Genomic DNA, 20036 nt, shown 5'->3' with positions numbered 1-20036 from the left:
TAGGTATGAAGTGAGGGAGGGTATATTTAGGGGGATTAGTGGCAATGTGTCTTATTGTAATGCATTATTTAAATTAAATATTTACTGCAATCTTGGACTAAACCTCATCATAGTTAGGTCACCTCACTCCTGGAGCTGTACAGGAACAAGGAGGGGTGAAGAAGTTGACAGTGGCCAAGAGGAAGATGGTACTGACAAGGACTCCTAAGTCTCTGGTTAACAGGATATGTACTGAGATACAGATGATGGGTGGGTCACCCCAAGTGTGCCTTGGGTACTTTAATCAGGGCATCTCTCCATGTTGCTGTTTGGCACCTGCCTCAGCTTTCTGTTTGGACCCAGGTCAAGGGCCCCCAAAGCAGGTAGCTAGAGGTACAACCTCAAGTGGAATGAAGACATGGGGTTTAGGCCAGGACCCGCTGTGATGTTTTGGGAAGAACTTGTATACAAGGGAGACAGGAGAGCAGAAAGGGTTAGGATTAAGGGGCCAAGACCAAACCACAAGTGGATCCATTGACTTGTAGTCAAATGTCTGCCTAAAGATGGATAAGCAGCTTATTAAGTGTTAAGAGGGAAGTGTGCAGCTGTTAGCTCCAGGAGTTTGCTACTGGTTTGTGAGTGCACAGGAGGCTCTCAGATGATAGAGGGAAATGGAGAATCATCTGTTCAGGGCTTTCTGTAGGTCTCCCAGATCGGGACCCTTGAATGCTTCTAGCAGCCATGGTCTCCTTATATCCTGGCTTTGAAATACACAGTACATAAAGATGGCTACAAGCACATGGTTTCAGAGCCAGAGAGATCTGCTGACCCTACATACACAGAATCCGAAGGTTCTGTGAGCTCAGTACTCTCATCTGTAAAAACCCAGAATGATAACACTGACCTCAGAGGATTGCTGTGGGGATGCCTGATTGTCATAATAATGGTGATCATTATGCAATTAGACAATTTGATTGAGTAGTCACAGTGTTCTGGGTACTGAATTCCAGATTCTATTTCATGTCCATTATCTCAGTTAATATAATGAGCAGCCAAAACATTTCAGATTTTACGTAAGGCACCATTGCTCAAGGCAAACCAGGCTCTCTGTTAAAGTCAGCCCGCCATTGGCATTTTTATGATAACCTCAGAGGAAATCAACATCACCCACACCGCTACCTGGAGAAAGCACTGAGTTGGACCACCAGAGAGAGAGGCTGAATCTGGCCAAGATGTTGCCTCCCCCTTGTCTCAGGAAGTAGCTCAGGCTCAGGAAGACTGGGATGGGGAGAAATAAAAAGGGAAACCATGGCCCCATGAGCAAAAGGCCATCTTCTGTCTGCCACCACCACTGCCACTCTTATTCAGCCCTATCTGCAAGCAGAAAGGAAGCCAGCTGTGTCTATGGGTTCCAAGCAGGGTAAATGTTTAACATCAGCCATCTGGAAACTTCATAGTCACTGGATGAGGGCCACAAGAAAGTCTCCCGTCACCAGCCATGTCTAAAGGCTGTGAAGCACAGGAGTAGATAACTCAGGATTCAACAGCAGCGGGACTCAGAACTGTTTAGCAGGTGGTCAGAGATGTTTCTATGGCAACAGCACTCAGTCCTGTCCTTCAAAACAGTGAATCCAGCCTCCTCAGCCTGAGTGAGCACTTTTCACAGTGCCAGGCAGTCCCTGAGACTGCTTTCCCCAAGTGGTTGGGGCATCTCTGAGGTACCAAGTCAAACAGTACTTGTATCACCACCAAGTCCATGGCTCTGGCTATGCCTCCAGAGCCCGGGGACACAGAACTTGCAGGCACCTAATGACCTAAGCAAAGATTTTGAAATTATTCTTGCCCAAAGGCCAGAGGGAACAAGGACCGCAGCATTAGAGCATCCCTCCCTGAGTGTGTGTACAAGCCAGCCATCACCCATGACCATGCAAGCTTGGGCTAACCACTTGTTTCCTTCAAGTGTTTTGTTGGCACAGCACAGATCACGGCTACTATGCATGCTGTTTTCAGTTTTACACTGCGTCTGAAAAGTGCCAGGCATATAATACACACACAATTAATGTCGGCTCTTTATGTGGCCTGTTTCTTCAAACGTATGGAAATCTTGGCCATCTCCTCACCTTCTGATTAATAGTTCAAGGCTAACAGATCAGTCTATACCAGGAGTCTCAAACTATCACCTTGAGCTAACTTTAGCTTGGTACTCGCTTTGTAGATAGTTTTATTAGAACAAAACCATGGATACACATTTGCACACTGTCTCTTTTTCTGCTACAACAGCATCACATGATTGTAGCTGAAGCTATATGAATGGCAAAGTCTAAACTACTCACTACCCGGCCCTTTTTGATAAAGTTTGCTGTTTCCTGGTCTACATCAAAGTTTCTCAAACATTAATGAGCACCATTGTTATCCAGGGCGTTTTTAAAGAATACAAATTCCCAGAGTCTACTACAGTAGAATCATATTCAGGAGACATGGCCCAGGAACTTGGATGTTAATCAGGCTCCACAACCATCAGTGACCCTAAAGCAGGTGGCTAAACACATGGCTCAGTCACTTTCTCATCACTGGGAACAAATACCCAAACACAATTTAAAGGAGGAGAGGTTTATGTTACCTCATGGTTACAGAAGTTTCAGTTCATGTTGGGCCAGCTCAAAAAAAAAAAAGCAGTATAGTGGAAAGCCCAGCACAGAGGAAAACTGCTCACTTTGTGGTGGCCAGGAAGGAGAAAGAAAAGGGGAGGGAAATACACCCCTGCAGGTCACTCATACCCCCACCCCACCCCATGACCACATCTTCCCATCAGGCCCACTTCCTAACAGCAAGTCAGCTACAGCACCCCATGATTTAGTTACCTTCCAAAGGCCTCAGCTATGAGTGCATGAGGCCTTTGGGGAACATTCTCCATCTAAACCATAACAACACACTATGAGGAGGCCTTGTCTGTGTAGTGAGCTATCCTGGGTGACATCAGACCTCCAGTTCTTCAAAGGAAGAACCAGGTGGACTCCGGTGGGTGGTGTCAGCACTCTGGGCCCGTGAGGGAAGGACAGCCCACCATCCCCAGGAGCACCACTACCCTGGTGGAGCTCAGCTCTGCCTTGTTTTTAAGGTTCAATACAGTATAGTTGGAAGGCAATAATCATAATGATCACAGATTACGGAATAAAGAAAGCATCCACAATACCACCACCTAAATATAACAGCTGTTTGCATTCTCATCTGTAATTCAATACAGTCCCAGTATTTTTCCCAGGTGTGTGTGTGTGTGTGTGTGTGTGTGTGTGTATTCTCTTTATTTTACAGCATCAACAAAGTGGGATTGGAGAAACTGCTTGCAGTCTTTTCTCACTTGACAATATGCTATAAACATTTTCACATGTCAATAAATATTGCTATAACACATCACTCTTGGTATGCAGCTGTAAAAACAGAATTCAGATCTCTATAAACTGATATGGAATCATCTCAAAGATAGATTGTCAGCAAAGATAATGTGGCACAGAACAATGTAAATACAAGCTCGTATTTGTGTAGCAGCACCAGGGAAACTATGTCCTTGTATAAGCATTGACTGTCTCTGAAGGATCTGCAAGGACCTCGAAATAGTGATTACCCCAGAGGCAGGAAATCAGAAAGAAACTGGGACTTATGTTTTACTATATTACCTTTTACACTATTACGCTTTCTTATTTGCCTGTGGATCTTTTAAGAAACATGAAAAATCTACCTTTACAACTGTCCTTTTTAAAGGCCTACATTGTTTTACATTATACTTACAGAAGCATAACATACCAAACCAGCCATTTATTGTTAGACATCTGAGTAATTCTTAAATTACCAAGCTAATTCCATCATTCCCAATGGGTCAAACATCCACATACATAAACAGGGATGACCATTTATGACTATTACCTTAGGTTCAGTTTTTAGAAGTGAAGTCAGTGGGACACAGGCTTTTGTGATATTTAGGATTTCAATAAAAATTGCAAAGTCCCCTTCCAGGAAGGTCTTCCTTCCCAGTTCACACTCTTGGCAATGGTAAACATGAGTGTCCCTCTGCCCCAGCTCTTGGATGGCCCCTAACTCCTGACAATGCTCCTCCTCCAAGGTAGCAGACAGAGCTTTCCCTCAAAGCAAGCATGGGTTACTCTAGAAAGATATAAAAAAGACTGACTTTCACCCCTCCCCCAGACCTGTTAAATCAGAATCTACAACTTTAACAAGACAGCCAGAATCCCTTAAATCCCTTAATTACATTGAATTCTGAGAAGGACTGGCCACATAATCATCCATTTTTTCTATATAGATAGAAGATGGTGGTTCCTAAACCCAGGAGCATCAGAATTTCCTAGAGACATAGCTACTCCATCACTTCACCCTAGGTCTGACTCAGTGGGTATGGGGTGTGTCTTGGTTACTTTTCTCTTGTTGCTGAGACAAAATACCCAACGCCCAAAATGAAGGAAGGAAAGGTTTATTTAGCTTACAGTTTGTGGAGGTTTCAGTCCATACTTGGCTGGCTCCGAGGCAGAAGACAGCAAAGCAACAAGAGCAAAGGGGGCAATGGCAGCTGAACAGCAAAGCAGCCAGAGCAAAAAGAGGAATGGCAGGCAAGCAGCTTCTTTCCCTGCTTTACTTTGTAAACAGGCTACCCCCACCTAAGGGGCGTGTAGCTCTCACATAATCTCTATGCCCTCCTCTTCCACAGGCTCAGGATGTATACAAAGTAAGCACCCTGGCTTCCTGCTGAGTCACTTAGCCAAACCTCTAGACTCCCCAAGTTGACACAATGTATCAACCATAACAGGGTGGATCCCAGGCATCTGCATATTTAAGAAATCCCAAGATAATCAGATCAACTGGCTTGTGAGATGCATAACTGACCCAGAGACCTCTAAAGTGTGGATAATAATCAACTGAAGACTCAGTTTGAAGACTTAGGTATCTGGCACTCAGTAGGTACTCAACAAGCATCCAGTGTCTCCAGTTCTTACCTGGTTCAATAACTAGAAGCAAAATCAGCTGAAATATTTATCTCAAATTTCAGCCTCTCTTTTAAAAGAAGTATGAAAATATTTCTTTCCTTTATCACCTTCAGGAAAAGATAAAGCAGCTAGGACCTAAAATCATGCTGGATTTTGTATTCAGGGAGCAGAGCTGGCCTCACAGTTAGTAATCTGGCTCCAGGCTCAGGAGAGCCCTGCACTTGGGGTTTGATGCTCTGTTGTAGCTGTCTTGAAATTCTAATACTCTTTCAACATTTTGCACTGGGCTCCACAAATTATTGAATCACCACCTGGTTTGTGGCAGGAGAATTAATATAAAATAAAAGAAGAATGAGGCAGGCACTAGAATAACTTGGTGGGTCCCTTTCTAAATGTGGGGTACAGAGGAAGGCACAGAGAGAGTGCGTCACGAACCCTTCTGAGTCAAGAACCAAGGACAGATCAATCTGAGGCTCCTCCTCCTTTCCCCTAAAAGCTCCAGGCCTGGAACACGTGGCAGACACACGTGGTTGCTGGAATGCAGCTGGATGAAGGATGCGACTCCTTCACCCGCAATGCACCCTTCACCACCACCATACCCAGCTTGTCTCCCATCATGAATGTGCGGCAGAGGACAGCAGGCACTCACAGCACTTGGCTGGATGCTGTTCTTAGCATGCCATTTCTCCCTCCAATCCAAAACTGTGCTTCCCAAATGACAGCTGTGTGATCTCTCTGCTCTATTGCCTGTGATTTCCAGGGCTCCCCTTTAGACATGCTGGAGCCCTTTACAGAGTTCACAGCAGAGTGGGCTGCATAAACACAGGGCTGGGACACTGCAGCAATGACAGGCTCTCATTAGCCAAAGCCCATGGCCATGCTTCCTCTGGGCCAGTGGAAGCTCCCAAGCCCATAGCTGGAGACGCATAGAGAGAAAGAACATTCCACAAGAAGACAGGCGGGGTTCTGCTGGAGCAGTTTCTGCAGCCTGACAGGCAGAGAAGAAAACCATCTTGGGCAAGAACAGCATGCCGTCTTGGCCTTCTATCCTGGTATCAGCACACATGAAGATATATGGATCTGTTAGGGAGTGAGTCACCATGGTCTTCAGCGGACAATAACATACAAAAGTTTGTGAATTTTTAAGACTCAAAATTAATATGGATCTGCTTTTGTGCCTAGTTTTTAAAATCTCATTTGCTAACTCATCTTTTAATGTATTTTGCTGGGGTATAAAATTTCTTCGAGGGCCGCGCTTTGGGGAAGGCCAGGCTACACTCATAGTTAAGTGTAAGGCATGTGGCTATCATCTGTCACATGCGTAGCAGGAGACAAAAGGTTGAGAACTTCTAAACTGAAGGAGCAAAGGGCCATTAACCCTGCAGGAGCTGGTTGCAGCGACACGGATTAGTAAGCACTGTGTTCTGCTGCCAAAATTAAATGAATCAGAGAAGCAATCGTTTTGGCTGCAGAGCCAAGTGTACTGGCCATCCTTGGCCCTGCTGAACAGGATACAGAAGGCTGCCAAGCACAGCCAGCCAGTAGGTAGCCACACAGGAAAACATTCTGTATCACTCTCCACATCCAGGGATTTCCCTTCAAAGAAGAGTCAGGGCTGGAGAACAGTTGGGGCCCTGGAGCCCAAAGAGAGAGGAATAAAGAAGGAACAAATGGAGGAGTCTGCTTCAGCGCAACCAATAGCGACTGTGCAGGGACTTCTGCAATGACTCACTGCACACCTGCAAAGCCGCCACAAAGAACGGGTCAGCAAAGGCATGCCAGAAAAGCGCATGCTGCCTCCCAGACTTCTCAGAGCTCTGGAGCACTATGTTCTAGAGTCAGTCGGTAAGCAGGTTGGAGCTCTGTCCGTAACAGAGGCTCTCTCTCTCCATGAAGGCCAAAGCACAGGAAGTGAAGCAGAAGGCTCTTGACTTTATATGCTGCCTATAGCTCTGCCACAAACCTACCCAATTTAATTTAAACGTGGTCAAATGCTAGGAGCGTTTAGAGGGCATGAAGGTTGAAAGATCCATCAAAAGTGTCAGGAAAGAAAAAAAAAGAGGGAAAGAGCATGTAAACACTTGCTGGGAGCACACAAGGACATTAAGATAACACCATAGGAAATGGAGCCAGAAATCACTCTCAAAATTATGTTTAAAGACTTGTCTTACATCAGAAGTCTCAAGCCAAGAATCCCAAGTACAAGATCATTGCAGGGGCCAAAGGTATCTTCCTCCCTGCAATTCAGAGGTGGAGGTAGAAAAAGAAGTCAAGAAAGAAAGCAAGAAAAATGGAAGGGACATATTTCAGAAGTCAACAAATCTAATTCCTTTGCCCAGTTCCATTTCTGACCTGTACTGCTCCTGTTTTCCAATCTCTTTTCAGACACAGATCAAATGAGCATATTTCTCAGGGTGAAAGAAGCTACTGGAATAAATGACCCCAACAGTGCCCTCATCCTGGGCCCCTTCTCAGTAGCCTCAGATGTTCCTATCCCCACACCATACGTCTTACACAAATTCTTCTGCTGTGGGCATAGAGCTAAAACCACACAGACACGCTCTTCCAGCTGGGAAATAATGCCAACATGCAGCATCAAACCTTTTGAGTCCAAGATCCCTCCCACTCCTACCACAACCCTGCTGGAAAAACCTCTACCCAGTGGCCCAGAAATGACTCTTCCCAAGATTAATCATTCCCTCAACCAAGCAGTCAAATCAGAGGGATGACAAGGCTGCTCAGTGCGTGTGTTAGTGGCCCCCGAGATCTTCTGGCAAGAGCCAGTCCCTCCAAATCAAGACTCTGGCATGGGTCTACAATCCATTCAGAGGACAGCTACCATCTGTTTATGGGGAAAATGTTAATAATTCCCAATCATAATCAAATAGGCAACCACTTTGCTTTAAGTACCTATTAACTAATGCTAATTTACAATGGAATAGTCCACGAGTGTTCACAAACAGGCCCAACAGAGGCACCAGCAGGCATCCAACAACCAAGATAAGAAGCAAGAGATGTTTGGCCTTTCTGCTAACCTGAGCCCACTACTCCTGGGTCCCCTCCCCGCAGGCTGCAGGCCTCATCCTGTCATTCTCCTTCCAGGCTGCCTCTAATGTACCCAGAAGGACACGAATGAAGTCCTCTTGGCCTGGGGAACAAAAGTAGGCAATTTTAGACCCAACGTGCTCTAACCAGACAACTGGAGCAAGTTACTTTTGTGTCTCAACCTCAATTTCTTTTGTTCTACGATGCAGGACAGCCAAGCCAGATCATTGTCATAGTCTTTTGACGCCTAATCTAAAAATATGTAGTGATGATGAAATTAGCAAAAATTTTGAACCATCTCACTTCCAGGCCTAGAACCGGCACAATAACATTCTTGTTAGAAGACTGAAACACTTTTTGTATATTTCTGTGCCTCCAGTAAAGAGCCCTGACCCTGAGTCTCACCAATACCCAGCTTCCAACTCCCTGGCTACCCCTGGATTTTGGCAATCAGAGTGGAGGCCTAGGAAAACTGGCATTGGACTCCTGCAGGGCCCTGCTCCAGCAGGAGAGCTGGCTGATTGGTCCCAGCCGGGCCACAACAGATACTTCACAGATCCCACTAAGGCCCATTCTAATGCACTAAGCTTCAGCAGCAGCAAAAAGACACCCCGCTGTATGCCCAGCACCACTTTAAAACCTCTGTGATTCCAAGAGAAGATGAGTTCACATCCTAAAGTGGTTTCCCCATCCCATAATTTTGACCATAAGATGGCAGCTGAAAAAAGTACATGGGGGGTTGAGGTAATGCATTTTCAGTTCATTTCTAGAAGATCTGGTGAACATATTCATCTCCCATAAAATAGGTGTCTAGTGGAATTCTTATACTAATGTGGGGATATCTCTAACATGTGACAAGCAAATAAAGGAAAATGCAGATGTGCATATAAATGAAAACATAAGCAGTGCATTTTGTAAATGTATACATATAGTCTATATGTATGTGTACATAGAGCACTGGTACTAGCATTTAGTAGAGATGGCTACTAATTTGGCAGTCTACAGGGTTTAAATCTGCTGGGGAGAGACCCATGAGGGAAGGGCAGAGTTTCAGACAGAGACACACAGAGAGGTAGATGCACAGGGAGAAAAACTAAAGCAAGCCGGGAATAGCGGTGCACTACAGTAATTGCAGTTACTCAGGTGGCTAAGACAGAAGGATCACAAGTTTGAAGCCAGGCTGGGCAACTCTACAAGACTCTGTCTCAAAAATTTAAAAGGGCTGTAGTTGTAGCTCAGTGGTAGAGAGCTTATCTTTACAATCATAAGAACCTGGATTCAAACCTCAGTACTGTAGATAGATGATAGATAGATAGATACATACATACATACATACACATATATACATATTAAAACAAGTGAAGACGTGTGTGTATGCTGAACTCAGGCAAATGGCTGCCTGTAGAGATCAGAATGAGAATAGGACCAGAGGTGACATCTAAATGGTTTTAATTTTGTTGGTCATGTTTTATCTCTTCTAAGAATAAAACATTAGATGTAAATTTAAAAAAACAAAACAATAACAGTGCTTATTCTAAACACGAAGAATCTGAGTGTGCATGTTTCTTTGTATGTTTCTATAATTTTTATTTCTTGAAAGGAAGTGAAGTTCACAGTAGTAGGTTCTCCACATCTAGTGTCTCTGGCCCTCAGAGATGGAGGTAGGAATTGCTTATGCACTTCCCCCCATCTTCCCCACCCAACTTCCCACTGCTCAGGCATCTTGGATTTCCAAATTAGCCCTAACCAGTCCATTGTTAGTATATATATGTGCTTTTGATGATTAAAACTAAAGCTCCTTCATTTCTAAGTTCAACAAGCATTTGTCAAACACAGTACACAATTTCAGACATCCTGAGTTGAGTGACCCCCGGTTTCTGCCATACAATGCCAATGGTCTAGGAGGACAGAGAGATGAAATGTGAGCAACAAATTGACCGTTCATAGGGATTTCTGTTAATAAAGGCATTTTTACTACATACTGTCTAGACCAGAAGGGGGTTTGGTGAAGTCTTGGGAAGGAAATCCTTCATGGAAGGACAATAAAAGGAACCTATAAAGGTTTATATGTAAAGAAAAGCCATCCAAGCAGACCTCTTATATGCCAGTGTTATGGTTTCGATCTGAAATGTTCCCCAAAAGTTCATATGCTGGAACTTGGCTACCAGCCTTGGGAGGTAATGGAACCTTTAAAAGGTGGAGTCCAGTGGAAGGAAATGAAGTCCCTGGGGGCCATGCTCTTGAAGGAGATACAGGGATCCTGACCACTTCCTGTCTGTCTCTTAGTTTCCTAGCCTACATGAGGTAAGCAGACCTCCTCTGCCACATGCTTCCATCACTTGCTGTACTGCCACAAGCAAGGGGCCAAACAACCATGGACTGAGACCTCTAAAGCCATGAGGCAAAATAAACTTCTCCTTACAGTTTGACTTACTCAGTCAGGTATTTTGTCACAGCAACAAGATGCTAACACACACAGCCAGTTACCCTACATATCAACACTCAAACCACCAGATTAAATAAACAGTATGATTCCCACTTTAAAGTTGAGGAAACAGAGGCTCCAGGAAGGAAAGTAACCCAAAGGAAGCCAAAGAGCAATTACAGATTCTTCCTCAAATCTAAAAAATCAATCCTGAGAATGGGGTGGTTGTGAAGAGATAGGGTTTGCCTAAAGCTGAGTGGGGAGACTTCCGGTACCTATGTCATCGCTCTTTTTCCTAGACTGCAATGAAAAACTAAGCCATCTGCAGCCTGAGGCATTTGCTTATTTATCCTAATGAGATTTAAACTCAATCTGGCTTAATAAAGATCAGTGAGCTGCAGGCTTAATTCTAAACAGTCAGGCTTACAGTGGTACCTCAACTCTAGACGAATTTCTTACCTTGCATCCAACGCTAGCCTAATTTCTGTAAGTTACCTTACTTTGGAACAGGGGATTTTCATTTCCACCTACATGAACATGTTCTCCTGGCCCAACCAGAGCTGAGAGAAGCAGCTCAGCCTGGGAAAAGGGAGCAGAGACCGGGAGAGGCTCCGAGGACAGCTGAGGAGAGGCACCGCCCGGGGTGCTGCCTAATCCATCCGACACGGAGACGTACTGTTCCAGAACAGGGTGACAATTAATAGGAAAAATCTGCTCTCACAACACTGCCAAGCATATTGCAGGGTCTCAGCTGGTGGAGCACCTCCTCAGGGGAGAGCAATAATGCCCAACTCTTCCCTTTGGTCAGTGACTTTTCTCCTGTATGAGGAGGAAGAGCTAAGAAGGTCCCTGGTATGATAAGAAAACATTGCAAAAGTAACAGTGCCCGCCCTCAAATTGAGCCCAAGGGCCACCCTTAGATTGAAAGTTTGGAGCTTATTAAGTGGTCGTCTCATCTAAACCCACACATTTTCACACATGACAGATAAAACATCTCTAATCAAGGAGACTAGGAGTGGTCTTATCTTGCTTATGTCATCAAACTTCCATTCCTTTTTTATAATTTGCCTGCATGAAATTTCCCTTGACCAGAATATTTCTGATGATCCAAGAAAGCTTGGCTGGCCTCCCTAGGACTTAGCCAGGTTCATTAAAAACAGAAAGTGCAGCAATAGAAGACTCTGGGAAACTGTGCAGTCTGACCCCATAGTTTCTGTCCTTTTCCTCTCCAGGTAGCTTCCTAAGTATTAGTGTTCTCAGCTTTGTAGGAAGGCACAGAATCCTTTGAGAATATAATAAAAGCTATGTGCTCATTCTGTTCTACCTGTGAATAATCAACCCCTGCCATGAACAAACACTCAAACATTTGCATAGTACTTCAGGGGATACCATCCCTGTGAGTGCTAGTCATGTCTTCTCCTCTGGTCCAAAACTCCACCGTCAAGACTACCACCTCCTGTGTAGACACCAGCTCCTGAGCAGAAGCCATAGAAGTTTGTCTTTCCAGTTATCATGGTCTCACTAGCAAACATTAGCCTCAACCTTATCTTTCATTGTCCCTGCTGAGCATATCTTGAGATTCAAGTTTCTCTTCCGGAACTGGTACCTAGACTCCCTTGAGCCACTTGCTCACACCCGTCTCTGGGACCAGGCAGATGGGTGTTAATTCACCATATTAACCCCTTTCATGCCAGCCTCTTTACCCAGTCTTGGCCTACCGCCATATCCCACCACCACACCCCCTTCTACAATGAGGCTGAATATTCTGTGTCATGGAAGCTGGCCAGCAGATTTAGAAATCATGTTGCTCTTGGCATCCATCCGGGACTTTGTGTAGAGCTATGTGCTGAACTAATATGGTGTGGGCAGTTTTTCAATACCAGAGTTTACAACCCCATATCTAGCTATGCTGACTCCTTCCCTGACTCCAAAGATAAGCACTAATGAGAGAAAAACCAAGTCACTCAAACCAGGAGTCCTTTTACCAACCAGCAAAGAAACCAAAATCCTCCTCACTTAGCCTCCAATCCAACTTTCTTTCCAAATCATCCAGATCTCATAGGCCCATCTGAGCAGTGGTTATCAGCAGCCACAGTAGAACCAGGAGGTCCACAGATTGGCTCCCACCAATCCCAACATGGCCTTTCATCCACAGTGACCAAGGAACCTCCACAAGGACTACTTAGGCCCCACAACCAGAGTCTCCTAGGGCACACACAGAGTCTCCACACACAGAGGTGGAAGTAGAACATTTGGCAACCTTGGAACTGAACATCCCACCTTACCCTTCATTCCAAATTTGGACCGTCGACCATACTTGTTGATCATGATAAAGAGAACCACCAACAGAACGCAGGCAAAAGCAGCAAGTCCAACCGCGATGGATACCTGTTAGAAGCCAAACACAGAGAGTCGGGGACAGTTGTGGAAACCCCAGCGCCTCAAAATAACTCATAATTCAGAGAAGAACAGTCCTGCCCCACTAGCAAGGACAGCCCCTCAGATTTCTACTATGAAGTTAATAAGGTCTTTGGGAGAAACAATACATGAGGCTGTGAGAAAAATTTTAAATTGCTTTACATTTACAAATATAAATTGCCCAACTTAATTAGAGAAAGTTCCATAATTTAGTGTTCTAAGCCCCTCTCACCTGGAGGCCATTTTACAGATACAAAAGCAAATCTTCTATTGTTTTAATTAGCAAGAAAATTTGCATCTTTATCTTGAAATATTTTTACATAATATTCCTCTCCTGGAAGGTCTAAAAGATCTGTGCTCTGAAGAAGCCTCTCTTCACCTCCCCAGGGACACCTCAGGCTGTGTGTGAATAGGGTTTGAAAAAGCCACCCTAGGAAATGCCCTGAGCAACTTGGACTTTTACAGGCAGCTCCTGGGTGAGCAGCCCTGCAACTCAGGCCCAGCCTGACAGACTGAGGATTTCAGAATCTTCTCTTCCGAACCCCGGGGCTTGGAAATGAGCCTCAAAGTCTGCCTCAAATTCTTCCTCAAACAATGAGCTATTCCCATCAAACAAGGGAGGTTTAAACTGCCTGAAAGGAGATCATTCATCATTTTTTTCTGCCTAAGGTCCTGAGGTTCCAAGTATGACAATATTTGGAAAAGTCAGCAACTCAAATGAAGCCTGAAACTGACTATACCAGTGAACATGCTCTTTTGACCAAGAAGTGACTTACCCCAAAAGTGTCTTCCTCTGGTTTGTGAGTCACAGTGATAGGAGGGGTAGGGCTCACATCGGATTCTGAAAAGCATGAAGAAGGGAAGTTAGTTTTCTAGCCATGGGAGGCTCAGCCACAGTCCTTGCCCTGCTTCCAGGCCCCCTGACACTTCCTACTAGAGAAGGCTCTGTGGGAGGCTGTTTTTCACAGCCTGCCCTCCCAGGACTGCAGGGGTTCCAGAGGCCAGGTCCCTGTCTGCCCACTTGGCTGGTGCTTCAGCTCAAGGACAGGCACCATGGAGCATTTAGGGCCTTCGCTGGCCTCCTCCTACCCCGACCCCATAACCTAGGCAGCGTGCACCATGAGCTACGGGACAGGAAAGAGGAAAATGGCTTGGGATCCTGGCCAGGGTCTGGATTAGGCACACTTTACTGGTGATGGCAGCTGTTACTGACATTCTGTTACCACTAGCTGGGGGCATTCCTTTTCCTCTCTCCATCACCCCCACGCTAGTCCTTTTTCCCTTTTACCCCACAGTGAGATGCAATCCTGTGGATTCATGAACAACCTAGTATCCACTCGTGTAACACTGATTTCAGAACACAGCAGTAGCTCAAATGAAATGACACAACCGCCTTACCAGGTACACCACCCATACCCACTAAACCCTAGAGGAAAAGCCAAGTCTAGATTTATACTGCATCCAGAATCACCTCCTTGGCAAGAAATGGCCCTAATTTCAGAATTCTCTGAAGGGACATCTGTGAGGTTACAAATCCCCTAAGACCAAGGACAACTAAAGGAACCACAGAAGATATTTACATCAATGCCAAACAGCTGGGGGTATCCCTAAACAGGGCTCGTTTGCTATCTTGAGCCAGATGTGAACCAGAATGATATCAACTGCTGCTGTTATTTCCACTTCCCATGGGGAAGAGAAAAGAATAAATACAAATTTCCCACAACCCACTAGCAAAACCCCAAATCCTTTAGGACTGTCTAGCCCTATCCCCACATCACTTACAATTTGAGCCTCAAGATTCCATGTGAGGACACATAAACCTATCAGAAGATCTTACAAAATAACAACCCTAGACAGCATGGGTTCTGGCCAAACTCTTGCATTCCTAAAGCAGGTGAGAAAGATCAGCAGGTATGCAGGCTCCAGATTTGCTCTGCAAGAACAACTGAGACGGGGGCTGGGGATTTAGCTCAGCGGCAAAAGCGCCTGCCTGGCAAGCGCAAGGTCGTGAGTTCGGTTCCTGGTACCGGAGAAAAACAAAAACAAAAACAAAAAAAAAAGAACAACTGAGACGATTCAATAGGGGTCAATGAGGGCACATGAAGCCCTTTTCCCATCTGTCACTGCCCCTTTTCATCCAGGTGGGGAGACCCAGAATATGGTCACACCTTAGAAAACTCCCTAGGGGGAACTGAGGTACAGCATGATTACCCAATAAAAGTGGGTTTGGAACTGTCAAACGAGAACTACATTTATACTCTCTGGCTCCTTTTTATAGTTCATCAGATGCCTCCAGTTGCCGTGGGGCTGGGATTAATATGGCATAGGAAAGAGGGCTGATCGAAGTCAGTGGTGACCAAAAGTATCTGAATAAATCAGTTTCTTTTTTGGTTTTTCTCCGGTACCGGGAACCGAACTCACGACCTTGCGCTTGCCAGGCAGGTGCTTTTGCCGCTGAGCTAAGTTCCCAGCCCCCTGAATAAATCAGTTTCAACCCAAAAGGTAAAGCAGACTTACCAAAGACAAAGATATCTGTGCTCTCTGCAAAAAAAGGACAAAAATGTAATTAACAAAGGTCATAAACAGCAGAACAGACACACTACAGCATCCTAACAGCCATGGCCTCTCCCACCCAGCATGACTCCCTGCCCCCATAGCGAGTGACACACCCAAGTCCTTGACACAGCATCCCTCCTCCCATGCTGCACTGCCTTTTTAGGGGGTGGTCCTCTAAATGGAGAAAGAAGGAGAGACAGAGCTGCTTGTTTCAAAGGAGGTGGCCCACCCAGAAACTGGAAACCAAACTAGTTTCATGATGAGATGGGGAATCAAACCCTGATCCACAGTATGGTTCACAAATCTCTCTCATTCAGGACCCAAATTACTGGGGATAGTGGTATAGATTGGGGCAAGCTATGATCTCAAAGATGAGGGTCTGCAAATCAGTGTGTACAGTTGATTCTGGTAGGTCACTGAGAAGTTCTTGGGAATCCCTCTAGAATTTGCCTGTTCTGCAGATGGAAATGTGTTACTTGAACTCTGGCCTCTAAAATGGCTCACCAAATTCTAAAAGCTAATCCTTAACTGGACACTTACTATGATCTAAACCTGGAGCTGTATAACATCATTCAACCCTTGTAGCCAACCTAAGAGCTTGGTAGCCTCATCCCCATTTAAAACAGATGAGGAAACAAGTTTACAGAATTAAGTAACTAATTAAATGTCATTCATCTAAGAAGGTATTACAGCTGGATTCAAATCCAAAACCAGTCTCTTAACTATTCTATAAAAGATGCCCAAATGTAAGCATTCAATGGAATTGTCTTGAAGGTAATCACTACCATTCTCCAATAATAGAAAGAATATTTCTTGAAGAAATTGACAATTTCAGGACTGGCACAAGGAAAATACAAGATGTTCCCACAATACCTTATGGTATCAGAAAGTAAGAAAATGATTACAGGTTACTGGGGACCTAAAGAGTGGAAACAGGAGCTGCCAGTGACCAAACGTCATATATGGAAATCCATAAATTGAAAATTCATATATTGAAGTTTTAACCTCCAGTACCTATGATTATGACTGTATTTGGAGACAGGGTCTTCATTTAAGCACTTAAATTGAAATTATATCCTTAGGGTGGCCCTGATCCAATATGACTAATGATCTGATAAGAAAATTGGGGCACAGACAAGCACATAGGAAGACCACAGAAGGTACAGGGAGAAGACAGTGTCTTCTTCAATGAAACTAACCCCGCCAACACTGGTTCCAAATTTCCTGCCTCCTCAACTGCAAGAAAATAAATTTGTGTTGTTTAAGCCACCTCATCTGTGGTGGCAATCCTAGCAAATGAATCACATGAATTATTGAATGAAATCCAAGAATCCATGCTGATACAGATATATAAATGAATACATAAATGGGAGAAGAAAGGAAAGTTCTTCCTTACAGTACATTTCCAACTAATAAATGTAGAAGGAACAATGGAAATAGAAAAATCACCATTTGGCAAGTACAATTGTTATAACTGTTTCAGGCAGAAATCTTCAATGAACGTTAAAATTAGTGTATGAAAGACTCACGAGAAACAAGCTATTCACATCATTTCAAATTATTATTATTATTATTATTAATTGCACAGGGGAAAAGAGTCACTTTGGGAAGGAGAACCCTGCCAGACACACTCTTGACCAAGTGACAAAGTCACCATCACCAGTGGTAAGACATACGGACGCCAGCCATTCCCCGATAGGACAGACTCAAAGGGCAGAGCGTCCTTCCTGTGATGTTGCCAAAATCCATAACCAGGATTTAATTGTGAAAAATAAATCAGACAGATCTACACTGAAGGAGTCCATAATAGTGAAAATTCTTCAAAAGTGCCAAGACTGTGAAAGACAAAGACTGAGGAACTGTCCCAGATTTAAAGAGACCAAGGTGACGCGGCAGCTAAATACAATGTGTAATCCTGATTCCAAGCCAAGATGACAAGAAGATGTCAGTAGGACAGGTGAGACAGGGGAGGACATGTGAGCCGAGACTGCTGTGAGAAAATGGCAGTGTGCCAAGGCCCACACCCGCCTTTGGATCACTGCGCTGTGACTTGGTGGGATGTTGACACCTGGGGAAGCCGGGAAAGGACAGAAGGAAGTTCTTTGTATTATTTTGTAACTTTGTTTTTGTAATGCCCACACTATTTCAAGATGAAAGGTTAAATATTCTTCAAAATTAAAAAGCGGGACAGGGGTTGAAGCTCAGTGGTGGAGTACTTGCCTCAAATGTACCTGAAAGAAGAAAAAATTAGTGGGCCTCACCGTAGAGTTTTTGATTCTGGGTGGATCACAAGAATCCATCTTTCTTTCTTTCTTCCTTTCTTTCTTTTTATGTTTTTATTTGTTTTATTTATATATTTTGTGTGGGTGCTGAAGATCAAATCCATACCCTCACACAAGCACTCTACTACAGAGCTCTACCCCAGCCCTGAGAATTCACATTTCTCATGGGCTCTCTGGTGATGCTCACGCTACCACTGGTCCCTTTGGAGCCATCACACTACCTCACCACCTCCTCCTGCCACAAACTTACCACACACACCCAAGATAATAAGAGCACATCATTCACTCACTCATGTGTTTATCCATTCACTAGTTTACTAGGGTCTTCCCATTTCCAGGCCCTTGGTAAGAGCTCACAGCCACTGTGATTGTAGCTCTATTAAGTGTGAACCAGCAGATTTTCTTCTGTAACCACCTGGGGGACCAGGACGCTTTCTGGGAAGAAGTCCTTCAGAGAAGATCCTGCTCACAGTAAATGCCCTAGGTTTAGGTGCTTGCTTGTCGCCTGGTCTGTGTTGTTGTGGGGAAAGCAAAAGGGCTTTCTCCAAAATCCTCAGCACACACATCAGTCATTCCCTCTCTCATTGCAGGTACCCAATGCCTGACATAGGGGGAGGAAGGAGCTGGGGATGCTCCAGGCTTGGCCTCAGAGCTAGAACCCAGACAGGAGCCAGTTCCATTCTCAAAATCCACCAATTTGCATATTTGCCATAAGGCTCCCATTTATTAGAGAACAGTCTCACATCAGCCAAATGTTGTGGCCAACTCTGAGACCATGAATCCTGTAATCTCCAAATCAGCCTGAAGATATTAAAAGTCTTTGCCAGAGATGGGAAACGTTTACATCCAGGGAGCACATGCGCTTTGGAAGCGGGGTCATCTTGGCTGCTCTCTACCTTGGGGCAGGTACATGGGCATCCATACCAAAAGAGGACAGTACCAGGAATGCTCCTCCCCACGGCCCCCAGGCAGCCTGGGAGAAGAGTGGAGCAGCGTGCCAAGTACCTCCTGAGTATAAACCGGACTGTGTCCTAAATGGAAGACACATGTCTTCTACAGGCCCAGACCACAGCTCCTCAGAAAGAGCGTTTCAAGAAGATTCATCCTCACCACAGTCTTCAAGATAGAAGCAGGGAGACTAAGTAATCTGCATAAGGTCACACAGCTGAAAAATGATGCAATAAGAGTTTGAACTCTGGCAATGGAGCTCCATAACCACTACCCTAGACATCCTTAAGACTATTTGTTAGAACTCACTAGCTTGATCTGAAAATCACTACCAGCTCTAAAACTCCCAGTTCATCTTATCTCTGCATCCTCAAATTCCTCACAAACAACCAGCGTGCCTTTCCTCTGTCTGGTAAGCACTTGGCATATATTACTTCACTTAATCCCCATAGCAACTTGGGCAGTAGCTGTTGGGATCATTTGCATCCCTCAGGTGAAGAAATGAAGATATAGTGTAGTGACTCCCCTTCCTTGAACCCTGACCATGCACTAAGCCACATGCTAGGATCCCAGGTCACCCGTCTGCCCGGGAGGGCCACATGTGGGATTTGCACCTACATCCGTCTGATTTCAGAGCCCTTGTCCTAAACCTGGCTTTGCAGCCAGTGTGAGCTTTGGCATAGAAGGTTATCCTGCATCCCCACCTGCTCCTCCAGGTAATCTGCTCTTTTGAACACTTAGACATCTTGGCACTTGACATGGTAGGCCCATCTCTTTCCTGTCACTGCCTTTCCATCATCCACTGATTCCTTTAACTCCAAGGTGCATAAAACCAGCACAGTTTCACCCAGGGTGGCCCTGGCAAGGCATGGTCAGGCCTGAGAAGAGGAAAACTACTCTCTCTTTTGGTGCTTCTCTGTGACCCTATCATCTCTCCCTCCTCCCAGGGCCAGATTCCTGCCAAATGCCATGGTAGCAGGTTGCAAAGAAGAGGGTATCAGTGTCACCTGGAGGTCTAATAAAGAAGAACTGCAAGGCTCGTCCTAGTGTCTCTGACTCCTAAGAATCAAGGAGAACTTCAGAATGGGAGTTTTAACTCATTCCCACACTGGCTGTATGAGGTCCACTTCTTGGGAACCACTGGCCTAAGCAGCCTGACAGTCAACTACAGTGATGAGGCATACAGAACTGTGAAAGAGGCTGCCGTACCTCATGAGGATACAGCCACATTGCTGGGAGGATGCAACCACTTTCTCCCACAAAGGGAGGGAGAGACAAAAGAAAAGCTGAGTCCATTGTCCCATCCAACTGCTCCTACTGCCCTGAGCCCTCAGGATATCCTCTGGGGGATGGAGCCCACCCCTCCTCTTGAGCATTCCAAGGCTCCCT

The 20036-nt window shown here is 45.0% G+C and overlaps 1 protein-coding gene across 4 annotated transcripts in view; it reads right to left on the bottom strand.

Moving 5' to 3' along the window:
- Ntrk3 (neurotrophic tyrosine kinase, receptor, type 3) overlaps positions 1-20036 on the bottom strand; it is a 365258-nt gene that overhangs the window by 232766 nt on the left and 112456 nt on the right. For all 4 annotated transcript variants that reach the window (XM_005381579.2, XM_005381580.2, XM_005381581.2 and 1 more), the window contains exons 9-11: positions 15379-15402; positions 13638-13702; positions 12729-12831 (exon numbers count right to left, since the gene is read on the bottom strand). In XM_005381579.2, the coding sequence (XP_005381636.1) occupies positions 12729-12831; positions 13638-13702; positions 15379-15402 (192 nt within the window). The remainder of the gene's footprint in view (positions 1-12728; positions 12832-13637; positions 13703-15378; positions 15403-20036) is intronic.

The sequence above is a fragment of the Chinchilla lanigera genome, unplaced genomic scaffold (assembly GCF_000276665.1).
Source record: "Chinchilla lanigera isolate Chin_1 unplaced genomic scaffold, ChiLan1.0 scaffold00015, whole genome shotgun sequence".
Classification (NCBI taxonomy): Eukaryota; Metazoa; Chordata; class Mammalia; order Rodentia; family Chinchillidae; genus Chinchilla; species Chinchilla lanigera.
The sequence above is the reverse complement of the archived record's forward strand: the minus strand, read 5'-3'. Positions and strand labels throughout refer to the sequence as shown.